This window comes from Ictalurus punctatus, chromosome 10 (genome assembly GCF_001660625.3).
Source record: "Ictalurus punctatus breed USDA103 chromosome 10, Coco_2.0, whole genome shotgun sequence".
NCBI lineage: Eukaryota > Metazoa > Chordata > Actinopteri > Siluriformes > Ictaluridae > Ictalurus > Ictalurus punctatus.
Window position 1 is genome coordinate 25,243,697 of NC_030425.2, and position 16,304 is coordinate 25,260,000.

At 42.4% G+C, this 16,304-nt stretch overlaps 1 protein-coding gene across 6 annotated transcripts in view; it reads right to left on the reverse strand.

Moving 5' to 3' along the window:
• Positions 1–16,304, reverse strand: part of myo9aa (myosin IXAa) — a 123,887-nt gene that overhangs the window by 12,819 nt on the left and 94,764 nt on the right. For 5 of the 6 annotated variants that reach the window (XM_017478025.3, XM_017478024.3, XM_017478023.3 and 2 more), the window contains 13 exons: positions 15,711–15,780; positions 11,671–11,799; positions 11,227–11,266; positions 11,016–11,138; positions 9,212–9,292; positions 9,016–9,126; positions 7,014–7,136; positions 6,651–6,800; positions 4,309–4,625; positions 2,440–3,840; positions 2,243–2,342; positions 1,767–1,964; positions 61–167 (listed from right to left, as the gene is read on the reverse strand). In XM_017478025.3, coding sequence (XP_017333514.1) covers positions 61–167; positions 1,767–1,964; positions 2,243–2,342; positions 2,440–3,840; positions 4,309–4,625; positions 6,651–6,800; positions 7,014–7,136; positions 9,016–9,126; positions 9,212–9,292; positions 11,016–11,138; positions 11,227–11,266; positions 11,671–11,799; positions 15,711–15,780 — 2,950 coding nt within the window. The remainder of the gene's footprint in view (positions 1–60; positions 168–1,766; positions 1,965–2,242; positions 2,343–2,439; positions 3,841–4,308; positions 4,626–6,650; positions 6,801–7,013; positions 7,137–9,015; positions 9,127–9,211; positions 9,293–11,015; positions 11,139–11,226; positions 11,267–11,670; positions 11,800–15,710; positions 15,781–16,304) is intronic. The other variant, XM_017478028.3, reaches the window with a different exon arrangement.

Genomic DNA, 16,304 nt, shown 5'->3' on the forward strand with positions numbered 1-16,304 from the left:
AAAAAAATTAATTAATTAATTTAAAAAAAGAAAGAGAGAGAGAGATGATCAGATTCGGACCTTCCATCTCCGTGTGAAGTCTTTCGAAGGGAGTCACTCTTGCCGAGGTCCCCAGAAGACATGGCTTTATGCATCATCCGCTTTTGCTCTTCCCTGGATGTGAATGGCTGAGAAATGACAAAGCGGTTTGTTTAAACGGATTAGAGAGCGCTCTGTTATTTGCGCTTTTGGGCCACGTTACCGAGTCGTGCAAATACAGATCATAAAACGTTATATCTCATCATCATATACACTACCGGTCAAAAGTTTCTGGACACTCAACTGAAATGTTTCTCATGATCTTAAAACCCTTTTGATCTGAAGGCGTGTGATTAAATGTTTGAAATCGGTGTTGTAGACAAAAATATAATCGTGCCGACGTATTCGTTTCTTTCTTTAGAAAACGAACATTTTATTTACAAAAGAATATTTTTTAAACGGACGACTCGGAGCGAAATATTCCGAAAAGCAGCCGATAAGAGTCCAGCGTCGGTGTGAACTCCTTTAATACTGTTTAAAAAGCATCTCAGGGAAATTCCTCAAGAAATCGGTCGAGAAAACGCCAAGAATACATTTCTGGAAATTCTAGGCGAAAAGGGTGTCTACTTTGAAAATGCCGAAATATTAAAATATTTAGATTTATTTTGGATTTTTTTTTTATCACGACATAATTGCCATAGTTCCATTTGTGTTACTCCAGGGGTTTGATGACTTTTATTATGACTATTATTATTATTATTATTCTAAAATGTGGAACAAACAATAAAAATAAAGAATGAGTGTGTCTAAACTTTTGACTGGACTGGTAGTGTATATTAACTCTTCACATTTAATCCTATTTCAGCAAAAATTCCTTTACCACCATAACTAACAGATTATCACTATCTTTTATTAATCTACACACCTACTGTATATAAACAACCAAATCTCTATCTACTGCATCTGTAAATCTACGGACGATTACCACAGACAGGAATTTCGACGTGACTAAACATTTGCTACAAAACAAAACAAAAAAAAGTGCAAGAGTAATGGAAGACAAGATAAGAGATGGTGAGAGGCAATGAATAAATCTACAAGGTAAAAAGGAACGGCAGACAGGAGGAGACACTGGAGACGTCCTGCTCCCGGCGCGCAGAGGAAACTACCGGTGAAGACAGAGAAAGAGCCGGTGCCTAAAGAGCATGCAGTGATCATTATTCTGGGTGCTGAGACATTGAGGAGACACTGAGAACCTCTGGACAAGATCGCAGATCGAAGGAAACCCAGAGCTACGACGACTGTTACTGTCTAATCTGGTGCAATCATCAGAATGCCAAGCGAGGTGCGGGTTAAAACGTGGAACGTGTTTTTTTTTTTTTTGTTTGTTTTTTTTACAGTCAGAAGCAGAAACACGCTTGGTTTTATCCACATCTGTGTGGCTGAGGTTTACAACAACAATCTATGGAAAACTAATAAATGAGGTGAGAAATCGTTCGGTGGGACCGCCATATTAATGAAAATGATGCAAAAAATAAAAGATTCTGCCATCACAGATGAGGATGATTTTCAAGACGTGTTTCCCAGATTAACAGATAAACACTGTGAAATCCACAGTGCTGCAGTTCTTTAAGTGGTGAGTACAGAGGTCGGTGAGATTCTGGAGGTTAGCCATAGAGAGAAACCACGCCGTCGAGTCTGGCGCCGTAAGAGGGCCTTGTTTTGGGAAGCGTGGACCGTTTAATTACCATTTCTGAGTCACTGTGACATGCGTCTAGTGTCCCCCCCTCTGAGTCCTGCTTGGGGAGGGGTGGGCCAAGAGACAGAGGGGTCTCATCGTACTCTTCCTCGTCTGACTCCCCCTCCCCTGGAGGATTTGAACCGCGGGTCAGGAAGTCTGAGCGTGTCCGCGCCATGCGGGCTTTTTTATGGCCTGGTCTGGCAACCTGATCAACCAAACAATTAAAAACAAAACAAGTAAAAAAAACGCTCCTGTGACAATCCCACTGTGCAAGCAGGTGCTCCTGTGATCCAAGATTGTCTCTCCCGAACAGTTCTTACATTACATACAAAAATGCACACGTGTAATGATGATAATAATAATAATAATAATAATAATAATAATAATAATAATACAAATTCCTGAGGATTTGAAAGGCTATAGCAAGCTGGCGTTGTCAAACGTAACATTAATTTGCTTATGATGTGTTTTTTCCCCCCTCACCTCACGACTTTTCAGAGGCTTCGAGGATTTGATTTCTGAGGTTCCGGTCTCCCTCTGAACTGCCGCGGACTTCCCCCGACCGCCAAATTCCTTTTCAAGCCTGCAAAACAGTCGATTAATTAACGTAAAATTACGCTAAATCGGTTTCTACTGTTTCGGATCGACGACGTGTTATTTAAGGAGAGTCCAACACTTACTTTGAGATGGAAACTTTGTCCTTGGGTGAGAAAAAAACATTTCCATGTCGTTCAGTCATGTTAACGTTGACGCTAGAGGTAGGTGGCATCTTCTGGGCTTCTTTGGCAGGACCTTCTTGAGACTCTGAGGTGAGTTTTGGGGACCATCCATCCAACACATTCTGCTTGTCCTTTGGTCTTTGTCTTGTTTTAGATGGCGTATCCGGTTTGTCTTGGGTGTGTAGTGAGGAGGTGAGATCGTGCTCTGGCTGCGTTATGGGAAGACTTCTGTCTGTGACCTTTCCGGATCTTTCTTGCCTACTTTGCTCAATCCTCTGCAGGGCTTCGCCTCTCTGCTTCTCAAACATCTCTCTCTCATATTGGGCAAAGTGCTTGCGTTGTTTCTCCAGGATCTCCTTCTGCTGCCGGATCTGCTCCATCATCTCCTTCTCGTTCTGCTGCTGCTGGTGCTTCTGCCGCTCCTGTTTGGCCTCGTTGAGCCTCTCGAGTCTCTCCAGCATGGACCGGGTGGTGCTTTCACCCTGCGCCGGGCTGGGAGGCTCGCTAGTTTGAGCAGAACTGTCTCTTACTTCTGGTGGCTTCAAATCTGCTCCATCAAGCAGGTTTTCCTTCTGCATGCTAATTATTACCACTACTGGTCTGCGGGTAGACTCACTCCTGTCCTTCACTGGCTTTTCTGGACTCTGATGCTGAGAGGTGGACGAGTCTAAGCTGGACTTTGCAAATTTAGAGCTGCTCTCTACTGGAGGAACGTAAAAAGTAGGAAGAGCGTTCTCCAGTTTGGGCAAAGCAGGAAGCTTGTCTGGTTCGGCTTTGGGACTGTTAGATGGAACGGCAGGTGCAAGAGGTTTAGGAGGAAATGTAATCCTGGGGCTGTTGGGGAGCGCTTCATGCTGGGGTGGCACTGAAAACGAAGCCTCATCACATGGCACTTTGTCTTTAGCGTAGTCATCTATAATAACCAGCTCGAAGCTGCCTTTAGAGCTTTGGCTATCTGGAGTGCCTTGAGGTGAGATGCCACCATCACTGGCGAACTCCACAGACCAGCGCCTGTCCTCAGAAGGAGATGTTCCTCCTGTTGCACGCACCTTAAGCAGCTCCAGGCTAAACTTGGCCTGCTCTAACTCCCGCATACGGCGGCTCTCTCTCTTGGCCCGCGTTTTCAGGTTGGAGTCGTCGAACAGGCGTGCTCTCTCTCTGATCACCACCTGATCCTGCAGTTGCGCTTCTGCCTCTTCTCCTTGCATCTGCAAGCTCCTCTCCCGCTCCTCGTAAGAACGGTCCTCCCACACCCTCATATCCAGACCCGTGATCTTTTGTTTTTCTTCCTCTGGAGAGGGGCTTATTTGTCCATTCAGCAGCTGTGAGTCCTTCAACTTCTGCGCTCTCAGCTCTTTGAACCTGTATATTTGAAAGATACCAAAAAGACTGTTGACAGCTGCTGATGAGGTTACACTGAAATGATACTTACCCTAATGCAAAAAAAAAAAAAAAAAAAAAAAAAAAAAAATAATAATAATAATAATAATAATAATAATAATAATAATAATAATAATTATATATATATATATATATATATATATATATATATATATATATATATATATATATATATATATATATTTTTTTTTTTTTCCCCAAACTGAAATAGAACCAAAACAACTTTACACTTCTCCCAACAAACTGCTCGTGCTTAGTGCTGGAGTGTTTGTGAAATCAGGAGACTTCTGCTTGGCTGACTACCTGTATGATCTGGGCATGAACAAGCTTAGGCCATGGATTGGACTGATCCAGGATATTTCAGAGTCCTGTATTATTAAGCAACATGCCTAAACAAAGCAACTCTCTGTAGCGAGGAAAGTCGCTTACCTCTGCCTTGCCAAATAGCCTCGACATCCTGCTTGGAACAGGACGATGATGTGACGATGGTGGATGTACTGCTCTCTGGCCTTGTAGCTTCTCCAGGCAGCCTGGATCGTGACAGCAGCTTGACTATAGCGTCTATAGTGGCACAGTCTCCAGTTCCTTTGGATTACGAGTACTGCTTCCTTCCAGATCAGGAATCTGCGGCGCTCTTGGAAACCTCTCCAAGCTGACTGAATGCAGATTGCTGCTCCTTGTCTGACATTATCATCATATTTCAGCTGCTCGTCTCTTTGATTGGCCTGGCAGCTCCGCCACCAGTCCTGTACGTGAAGAGAAATGCAGTGGATGAGGTCTGCTGAGTGAAACTGTTCGTTTACGCAGGTCACAGAACACAAATCACGTTTGGCGTGACCGTTTCAGTCCGGTTCCAAGTGAACTCTAGACTGTTGCAGTGAGAAGGCATTTAACTCTGCAGGACGTGAACGAAATACACCACGTGTTTTGGGCAGCAGTTTTCCATAGATGTGAGCTGCAAAGCGCAAACTGAGCCAAAGGGCTGCGCTGTAGCGCTGCAGAAATGCGACATGTTCTGGATGTTTGGAGAGACAAACCCAATTAGAAAAAAAAAAAAAAAAAATTGGTGGATGCAAATTATATTTCAGACCATGTTGTTTTAAATTTATCCAGTAATTTATGTAGTGCCAGCTCCATGTTCTCCACGCTTGGGTGATTTTATTGATTTCTATGTGCACCTGATGAAGATTTGTCCATTAACGTATTTCTGACCAATGAATGAAAGTTTTACGTAGATATTTTCAGTAGGGATGCACCGAAAGTTCGGCCGCCAAAAATGGCATTTTCGGCCGAAAGACAAAAAAAAGGTCGAAAATATATGCCGCCACGCCCCGCCCCTCAGTGCTCAGATTTCACTCTTGATCTTGCTGACGGTTATCGCGGTGCTACCTGGCAAAGCGTGATCATGTCAGCGGTTTGGAAATACTTCAAAGTTTCTGATAAGGACAACAAGGACATCTGATAAGGACACCTGCCGTGTTTGTTCCGCAGAAATTTCAAGAGGGGTTACGGTGCCCGAGCACTTCTCCACGACAGGTTTGATACACCGCCTGAAAACACGGCGTCACGTTCAATATGCACAGTACAGCAATGTTTTCATTAAAATGATTCTGTAGCATGCTTAAACTGTTTGCATTTGCAAGATACTAGCCTAGAGCTGCTAAGTTCATTACTCGACTGCTGGTTTGCATAACATAATAGTTAACGTTACATTATTTGGATAATTGGATTAAAAAAATCAGTTAAATTTGATTGTTACAGAACTGAATGAAGAAAAATATATATAATATTGGTTTTGTTTTGGTGTGTTCATTTCTATAAAAAAAAAAAAAAAAATTATTGGTTTGTAGTTTTTCAATTTCAGATTCATTAAATTCATGAAATGAATTAAAAAGTCTAATATTAACTCGATTATACAAATTATTTTTTTTTTTGTAAATGGTTTCGGTTCTCGGCCAAGTGCATCATGAATTTACGGTTTCGGCCCAGAATTTTCCTTTCGGTGCATCACGAATTTTCAGCCCTATGTGCCCCTCAGCCAATATTTTTTTCGCTTTTGCTTCACTTAATTTAAACGAAACTAAACCAAGTAGCGAAAAAAAAAGGCATCGACTCCGAGTCAGGCTCCGCAAACAGACTAATAGACGTGAACGCACCCTTTCATTTGAGTTACACAAACATCTGGTTATGCATCATTATTATTATTATTATTATTATTATTATTAATAATAATAATAATAATAATAATAATAGAAAGACATTATAGAGAGCTATCATACTGGTGTTCAAATAAATCTCTTCCAGCAGTTTGTAGAGACTGTAATTTAGAAAAGAAGTTGAATTAAACGCATTAGTGTCTGAATGAAACACGAGTGAAAGTTTTTAAATGATTCGATTTCTCAAAGGATTGACATTAGAATAACACGTCGCTCTGAAAAGGTTTTCGTTGCCAGTACAATATTTACATTTCCATAGATCTTTCCCCCGCTTTACATTGCTGCACCGAACGTATTTATTTTTGTTCCATCAAGCAAAGCAGCACCACATGTTCTCTTAAATGATCTAATGAGGAGGAACTGAGCTACTGAAAAGCTAAACAGCGCAGCATTACCAAAAATATTTTTCAGTATTACACGGACACGAACAGCCGACAAATCAATCGACCGAATTCCTGAACACACACAAGAGTAGCTTTTATACAGTAGGAGAGTATAGAAAAGATCTAAATCATGCCTACGGGGCTGGGGAAACCTTGGAGATGTGAACAGTACCTGTATGAGGCGGGTGGCGTGTTTCATCCTGAGAAAACTCTTCCTCTCCCGAACGGCTCGGAAACGGCGCTGAAGATTGACGATCCTCCGCAGCACCTCCTGATGGAGCAGATCCTGGAGCCTCTGGCGTGCCACCTCACGCATGAACACCTGACCCACACACACAGCCAGACAGACCATGTTAGTGACTCCACACCACATACAGAACATTCTCTAGGAACGTGACTAATAAAAGTGGATCGTGTGTGTCATGCTGCAGGTTCGGCTTGTCTTCATTCTTATGCCTGATTCACTTCGGTTCAATTAAATTCCACTACAGTAATGCGTTTGTTGCGTTCCTCATGCCTAAAGGTGGAGTCATACCGTCGTGCGGCCCACTTGAAAGCCATCGGGAGCGAGGTCCACCTGGCAGAGGTAGCGCCTGATGTCCTCCTGCGTGGCCTGTAGGTCCTCAGGTAGCATCACATGAAAGTGCCGGACAAACTCCTGATGGAGCGCAAGACAAAATGAACCTCGTCAGATTATTATTTTTGATCTGCTTTTGAGACATCATGTGTGTGACATACAGCTGTTCCAGACTCGTAGCGCCCCTGCAGTGAATATTCAAAGCCGTCAAGATGATTAGGAAAAAACATTTATATATATTTTATCGCTAAAGGAACACAAGCCTCCTTCTCTGTAGGTTATAGGGGGTGGGCAGCATGGGAAACAGATGCTCTGTGTATGTAATTATTGTAAGGCGCATTCATAACGAACAATAGAGAGGCTGTGGAGGAGGTCAAACTGCCAAGGTGAGCACACTGCACAGACATTCAGCAATAAAGGCTGCATGTCACTCCTGTGCCAGGGGACTTACCGCAGACTAAAACACTCGCACGGGCGCACGGCCGTGGGGCTTTCTCAAAGCGAACTATACACTACAGGTCAAAATTTTACACACTCACCCTTTGTTTTATTTTATTCTTCCACATTTTAGAATATTAACAAAGTCATCAAAACTCCTGAATAACACAACTGAAACTATGGGAATTATATTGTGATAAACAAATCCTAAATAAATCAAAATAATTTAGTATTTTATCATCTTCAAAGCAGACACCCTTTTCGCCTAGAATTTCCAGAAATGTATTCTGGGCATTTTTCTCAACTGATTTCTTGAGGAATTCCCCAGAGATGGTTTTTAATCAGTATTAAAGGAGTTCGCACCAACTTTTTGGAATATTTTGTACCGAGTCTTCTGTTTTAAAAAAAAAAAAAAAAAAAAAAAAAAGGAAATAAAATGTTAGTTTTCTAATAAAGAAATGAATACGTCGGGACGATTATGTTTTTTTAAGATCATGAGAAACATTTCAGTCGAGTGTCCACAAACTTTTGACCGGTAGTGTATATTACTCAAAAAGCAAACTATATTAGCCAGAAGCTTAATTTGATCTAGCAGCACAATTCTTTCAAATATATACACACTGGCCACTTTAATAGCACTTATTCACATGGCAGCAGCGCAGTGTGTTAAATCATGCAGATACGGCTCACGTCAAACGTTGACCTTGGCATGGCCGAGTATTTCCTAAACTCCTGCAAAAATCTTTAGAGTAACTCAAATAGCCGCTCTTTACAGACGAGGTGAGCGGAAAAGCATCTCGGAACACGTGGCATGTTGAAGCTTGAGGCGGATGAGCCACAGCAGAAGCTCACACTGGGTTCTACGTCCGTCAGATGAAAAACAGGAATCTGAGACTACAGTAGGCCCAGAGTCATAGAAACTGGACAGTTTGAGACTGGGGTGGGGGGAACTCGGGGCAGAATTCAATCTTCCGATCACAAGCTCATAATTCTAACCACGGTGTGTAATGGAGAATGCATCATGCACGTCGTTTGCACAACATTCCTCACTAAAACCTATTGAAAACTTTTTTTTTTTTAAAAACCAGACAAAACAAATGTATTATTTTGTTGTTTTTAGATTTTAATGTACTATATCTACATTTTATTTAATATTAGTTCTATGATGTCATCTTCGTGTATTGTAGCACATCTTGAAAATGAACTTTAAAAACTCTAAATCGATTACATTTTTGTTCTCCTGGTACACGGTATAAAACAATGCCAACGATAATAATAATAATAATAATAATAATAATAATAATAATAATAATAATAACAACTCGCACTCACTGACCGCACCTAGGCACAGAAGACGACAAAACTGGAAAGAGTGATTTCAGCCTTGGATACCACGGCTATGACCCAACACAGGAAATGATCTAAACCTTATACACCCTTCAACAGAGGAAGAAAAGTCCATTCCAACTTCCAGAGGTTGTTCTGGGAATGTTTTATGGACTTGGGCAGTGTGTGTAAATACCTGAAAGGTATATTTGATGCTGTAGCCTGATTGTCTGATTCGCACAGTCTCCAGCATGCCTGTGTAGCGAAGCTGCCTCAGCACCAGAGTGTCGTTAAATCTCAAGGGCAGCTTGGAGGAAGAGAGACAGAAAGAACGTGAACACCTTCCTGTTTTCAGAACGTCTAGTGGTACTAGTGGTACTGTGTTAATATACCTTCTCTGCATTTGAGCGGATGCACTTCACAAAGTAGGGCTCGGACTGCCCGAGAGTCTCCATCAGCTTATTAAGAGATGCCTTGAGAGAGAGAGAGAGAGAGAGAGAGAGAGAGAGAGAGAGAGAGAGAGAGAGAGAACATAAAACAAATCATTTACGACTCTGACGTCATTCGTGTTAAACCCTGTGACAGGCTTCATTTAAAGTGTGGGAGTATCTCATGGGTAACGTATTTCGAGCATGTTTTTGATCTAGCCTCTTGATGGTTTTATGGCATGTGCATATGCTTTTATTTTAAACGAAAGGAACGAGAGCAGTGTAACGCGAGCTATCAGCGTGGGCTGGTGTAATTTACTTCCTGTGAGTTGAGACAGAGTTCATCTCGAAGGACAAAGGAACTTGGGGCGACATCTCTCAGAGCCGGCCCCACCTCAGCCCTCTGTGTGTATGTGTGTGTGTGCCAGTGTCTGAACTGAAGAGAGGAAGGAAAATCATCTATTTTGGTGGTCAGGAATTCACTTTCTCTTCTTCCAAAAAAAGAGAGTAATCAGACCCACAACAGGATGTGGGAAGTGAGGTCATCCACACATTTGTGCAGGCTTGTTGCCAGAGGCTGCGTGACTACACACAGCGACGGGTGTTTACGGCTCTCCGATGCGTTCTCGCTGAGAATCGTCAGAATGGGAAATCAAAATCCTACCTATTCTTAAACGCTATATGGAGAAAGGATAAGGGCTCAGCAGATTGGGCTGTTTAAAGGGACTGATTATATATAAAGGTTTTATTATTATATATATTAATATTTATTATTATTATATATAGAGAGGTTTTATTGAGTAGCCATTAGACAAACCAGATGAAGACAAAAATGAATACAAATATTGTTTAAAATATAAATAAATAAATAAATAAATAAATAAAATAGCACAGAGTAAAAACAGACTGTAAAAAAATGTTACTGAATGCAAAAAATTGACATGATGTAATAATTTTTGCTGAGGCTCATAAATATGGGTGGGGTAGGACAGCGAGAGAGAGGGAGAGAGAGAAAGAGACAGAGACAGAGAGAGGGAGAGTGACAGAGATAGATATAGAGAGCGAGTGATAGAGAGAGAGCGAGTGAGAGAGAGAGCGAGTGAGAGAGAGAGCGAGTGAGAGAGAGAGAGCGAGTGATAGAGAGAGACAGAGAAAGAGAGAGTAATGGAAAGAGAGAGAGAGTGAGTGAGAGAGAAAGAGAGTGGGAGGGAGAGAGAGATAGAGAGAGAGAGTGAGTGAGAGAGACAGAGATAGAGAGCGATAGATAGAAAATGAGAGCGAGTGATAGAGGGAGAAAGAGAGCGAGTGAGAGAGAGAAAGAGAGCAAGTGATAGAGAGAGCGAGCGAGTAATGGATAGAGAGAGAGCGAGTAATGGATAGAGAGAGAGCGAGTAATGGATAGAGAGAGCGAGCAATAGAGAGAGAGCGTGAGTAATGGATAGAGAGAGCACGAGATATGGCTAGAGAGCGAGAGTGAGTGATAGAGAGAGAGCGAGCGAGTAATGGATAGAGAGAGCGAGTAATGGATAGAGAGAGAGCGAGTAATGGATAGAGAGAGAGCACGAGATATGGCTAGAGAGCGAGAGTGAGTGATAGAGAGAGAGCGAGCGAGCGTGAGTAATGGACAGAGAGAGAGAGAGAGTGTGATGGACAGAGAGAGCGAGAGTGATGCAGAGAGAGAGAGAGAGAGAGAGAGAGAGAGAGAGAGAGAGAGAGAGAGAGAGAGAGAGAGAGAGAGAGAGAAAGAGAGAGAGAGCACCACACTAACCTGAAACTGGGCACTAATACTCGGAGGTTTCTTCTTCTTGTGGAGGTGCAGCAGGGACTTGGTGATGCGATCATGCAGTGTCAGGTTGCTCAGGTACTTTAGGGACTTCACGTCCAGCAGGTGCTGTAGCGCATAACACCAGAACCAACAACATCGTCAACATGATATTCTCACAGCTTTAATTAAAGGAAAGTACTCCTGTAATATTCACCTTCGGAAGACTGGGTTTCATTTTGTAGTTTTTGTTCCTCCTGCACAGAGGGAAAGAAAAGGTTAAGATGACTGTAGACCAGGGGTGGGCAATCTCATACGGGAAGGGTCGGTGCGGCTGCAGGTTTTCATTCCAACCGAGCAGGAGCCACACCTGATTCCACCCGTTTAATCCGTAGATCTTGGCTTTCAATAGATTCAGGTGTGGCTTCTGCTTGGTTGGAATGAAAACCTGCACCCACAGCGTCCCTTTCCGGATAAGAGCAGACACCCCTGCTGCAGACTGTTCTCACACTGCACACAGCGGTACCTAATGTACTCAAAATGAGTTCTGGGATCGCTGGCCTTGTTTAGAACGTTTGGTGTCGGGCTCGAGTCCGTTACCACACAGCACTTTTCTTTCTGGATTGGGAATAATGTGACGAATTGAAAAATGCTTTCTTACATCAGAATGCCATGGGCTCTCTCCAGGAGCTTGCTGCTGGTAGAGTTGATAAAGATCCCATCTTCGTCTGTGATTGAGCTGCCGGAAGACAGTCGACTTTGTCTCCCGGAGCGTCCGTTCCTGCTGTCCCTGATGGGCAAAATGAACACGCGTGAACAGTCGTACTGTTGAGAATGTGTTTCGAACACTTAGTCTGAAAATCGCATGCACATGGGCTCCACGTGTATGACTTAATCGCGCAAGTATCATTAAAGAAGCCGTTGTTGAAAATCTTGGCTACAGCTGTTGCTGCTTTTCGCTCAGTGGTGTTCTGGCATTTGTTCAGCGTACGGAGCTGGAGCTATTCAGGGCAACACGATCCCGTTAGGATTCACTTTATCGATCCAATAATTCATTCATTCATCTACAGGAAGCGCTGCTCAGGGTCACCGTGGATCTAAAAGCCTCCCAGGGAACACTGGGCGGGAAGTGGTCAGCCACATGCTTTTGGGAGGAGTAAGGAAACCGGATGACCCGGAGGAAACCCACATGGTCACGGTGAGAAAACGCAAACCTCTTTGCCTTGATGACCAGAGAGGGAACGCCACAGCCTGTGGTAGGTGTCATCGTGGGTCTTACCCATAGGCACAACACCATTCTGATTATATTCCGACAAGAGTTAAAACACTCCGCATCGCTGTACGTCTCCGAGCCCGTTCGTGCACACATGGAGCACAGGAATCCAGACATGGAAGTCCCTAGAACCACACCAAGTCATATTCTGTGATCTTGTAACATCATTTTAAAATGGAATAATCAGCAGTTTTAGCGGAAGTGAGCTAAAGCTATCAAACATTCCAGTCCCTCTCTACAGGGACGGCCTTTCTGAACTGATTTACAGGCAGGTGGAGACGCCACCTTGTGTTAAATGGTTGGATATTGGAGGTCCATCCAGCTTCTCATGAAATACCCCCCCCCAAAAAAATGCATTGACCATATGTATAACCATGTCTATATTGTAGTTGATACTCATTATAGCCGAGACTCCAAATAAGGCTATGACCATAAAAATGGTTCATATTTTTCCATTTGGCTTTGAGAGACCAATGTTCATTTGAATTAGTGTCTTTCCACAGCTTTGCAGATCTAAAGGAAATGAAACAACACCGCTTTTATCAGCACGGACTGATCGCTACCACTCTAGTAAGAGTTAAAAAATCCCCGCGAGAGCTTCGGCCCGGCAAGGTAAAGCCGCTCCTGCTTCCCCGGCTGAACAAACAGAAGCTCTTGTAGCTTTTAAGCGGTCGGGACGGTTAACCCTAATCCTAGTGAAAACCATTTAACACAAACCACTTAGGCACAGGCTAAACAGAATGAAGGAGGGGAAAAGAAAAAAAAAAAAAAAAAAGACACACACTGCTGCAAGTCTTTGTAGTGTCCAGGGAAAGAAAAGCTACAGCACATCCATCTCGATGGGGCAGCAGGAGGGCTGTGGCTGCCGGAGGTTTATTTTGCAGCTGTGTGTGTATGTGTGTGAATTAAACCTGCTCCAGTGGATTTACCCCACACAAAGACAGCACAAGGCCCGGGACCGCCGGTTCAGTTTCACGCACAGTAAAAGCAAGTCGTGGGGAACAAGCACAAAATTCTACTGAAGGTGGGAATGTTTTTGGGGGTAGTGATTATTTTTGCAAAACAAAATGAAGGTTTTCAGAGCGTTCCAAACATTTTTAGGGTAACGTATCTGACATTTGGCTCACGAGCGAAATCGGATACGAAAGATCCAGGCACGAAACCAGAGTAGGATTATGCACCGTGTCATTTAACATCTAACAAGTAGGATGATGTATTACTTATAAATAAATAAATAAATAAATAAACTCCAGACAAAAAATTTAAGAGTTAATCTCAAATGAATTTAAAAAAAATAAATTTGGCTTGGATTAATAAGCAGCAAAGCTATGGTCTAGATTCTGGAGAACTCTCTGTGCTTTCCATGGAATTACATCCAACATGCTTAAAAAAAAAATTCTGAGCCCCAAAGCCCAGGCCCAGATGCATTATGACAGCAACGATAGCCGGCCTCTGGCTGATTTAAACCTCGGGCGTGCACAGACATACTGCACACAGGGACTGTAAATAATATACTGCCATAAAATGATATGAACCAAACTTCCTTGAATAAATAAATTAGCTTGCAGCCCGGATCTATAAACACTCGAAAGACAGACAAGAAAAATCTCCACAAACTTAGGTTCAAATTTTATGCATGATGATACCACAAGAAGTGTGTGCATGTTCATGCTTTTTGAATGTGTCGAGTTTTCATTCTAGCTGCCTGTTGAATCCATCATTCAATCCAGAGCTTAAAACTAAGACAAACATCTTTATACTGTGTGCAAAAAAAATAAAAAATAAATAAATAAATTAAACTGTCTAAATAGTTTCAGGCTCGGTGAACCTGGACTCCTTCGCTGCTGTTCATCAGAAGCAGATGCTGCGTGGGGCCCGATCGAGAGCGAATCCTGCTGTAGAGTCAGTGTGAGGCTGGGAGTAATTCAGATGCTCCGCTGTGGACTTTAGGAGGTGGTGGTGGTGGTGGGGGATGATTCAGTATGTGTATCCTCTCAGCCCTGTCCTCTGAGCGAATGTCGAGCTGTGCTTTAACGCCACAGGAAGCAGCTGCGTGGAGTTTAATGCTCACTTTGTAACCTAGCCAGCGTGTGCGCTTGCAAATCACATTGAGGGAAAACAAAGGAACTATTGTGAGCCACTGGCCGAGGACACGGGGGATAATCCCAATACCATGGAGCCGTTTAGGAGGTATGAAGCGGAGGAGGCATCCCCGTGGTCACCGCATGTCCTCCATAAAGGCCAGAAGAGATCTTATCCACACCTCTTCTGAGTCACTGTCGAGCTTTCATTATTTATATATATATAGATAGATAGATATATAGATAGATACTACAGCTTGTTCGTTGTATGGAGAAGTGTTCAGATTCACAAACACAATCAACCCCAGATTTATTGTTTATACACCCATCATTAAAATGAGTGTATGTATAGTATAGATATATACTAATACCAAGCCCAACATCGTAGGGTTACTTTAAATATGTAGCGACCATGATATATCTGAGCTAGCAAAAACGAGTCCAAGCATTTCTATTCGTAGGAAATCAAAGTGAAAGAGAACATATTTAGCGAGTTCTGTAAACACACACTTTTGTTTTGCCTTATGGGACATCCTGTGTGCATTTCAAATGAATAACATATTGGGACACTATAGTTTTATTTACTTCTCCCTATCTCTATCTGGCCCGTCTCTATCAGTGCCTCTGCAGTCAAACTCTGCATTTCAGAGGGGTTTTTTTTTTTTCTTCCATCTGACCCTTATCACAAATATGATACTATATCTGCAAAAAAAAAAAAACCCTCCACAAAATAGTTTTGGAGATATTCATTTTAAATAAAAATATTTTGGATGATTCATCCTGTACTAATCTTGTGTTCATGCAATTAACCGCTCTCCATCATATAAACCCACTTCTGCGGACACTCCTTGCTCCACAGTAATGCATTTCTTTAAAATCCTGGTTACATAATTATCAACAGCCCTGCAATTAATATTTGATGAAGCCTCATCTGGAGAGAATAACACCACAAAGCCCCTTCCTGTAACGTCTTATGTTTGGAGAACAAGATGATGACTCGGCCCCATAATTATAATTTGGAATAATTATGCTTAAGGTTAATTCTATAGCTTTGTTTTTGACCCGTTCCATTGAAGGGTGCCAATAATTCTTGAGTTCCTCATTTTACACTTGCTTCTCTTTTGCCTTTTATCTACTGCGAGGGGGGGGGGGGGGGAAGAAGAAAAAAAAAAGGGAGAAAAATATAGAAACTTTGCTCACAGATCTAACGTTGAATGCCTGGTAGTTTTTAATCCAAACTTCTGCTCACAGGCCCAGGTCTTTAAAATCTAAACGTAAATAGTGAAGGTAAAAGGAGGAGGACAGGACAGGACGTGATGTGAAAACCGCTGTAGATGGGACTCTTACCGGTTAGAGCGCTCGTTGTTGCTCCCCTGCAGGTCCGAGAGCGGCGTGCGAGGAGTCCTCCTGCTCACACCTGGGACAAAAACACACAACGGCACAAGTCTTACACATGCCGAGCGTTTCGCCAACGGACTTTACACAGGCACAGCAGGCAGATGAGTGCGAGTGTGAGCTTCACGTCTGTGAGTAGGAATTAACAAGGAGTACGGACGGGTGGAATGGAAACGATGGCTCTTTGTGCTGATGAAACAATTTTACAAAACATGTTCTGAAGATGAGCGGAGGACAAACGCACATTCGCACAGATCTGGCTGCTGTAACTGGGTGGGGGGAAAATGAAGCGAACTCATAGATCTTAAAACACAGAGTAAAATCCTTTTTTATTTATTTTTTTAATTATCCTAAATAAGCAGGATGAATTATACATTATTCATATGGTTGTTTTTTTTTTGTTTGTTTTTTTTACAGAACTTTTTTTTAATTGAAATTCTTTCCCTCCCATTTATGTTGTTTATTATTGCTGAACTGTGTACAGAGTGTAAACATTAATCAAAACATTCAACAACACATCTACAGAAGAATATTTTATATAGAAAC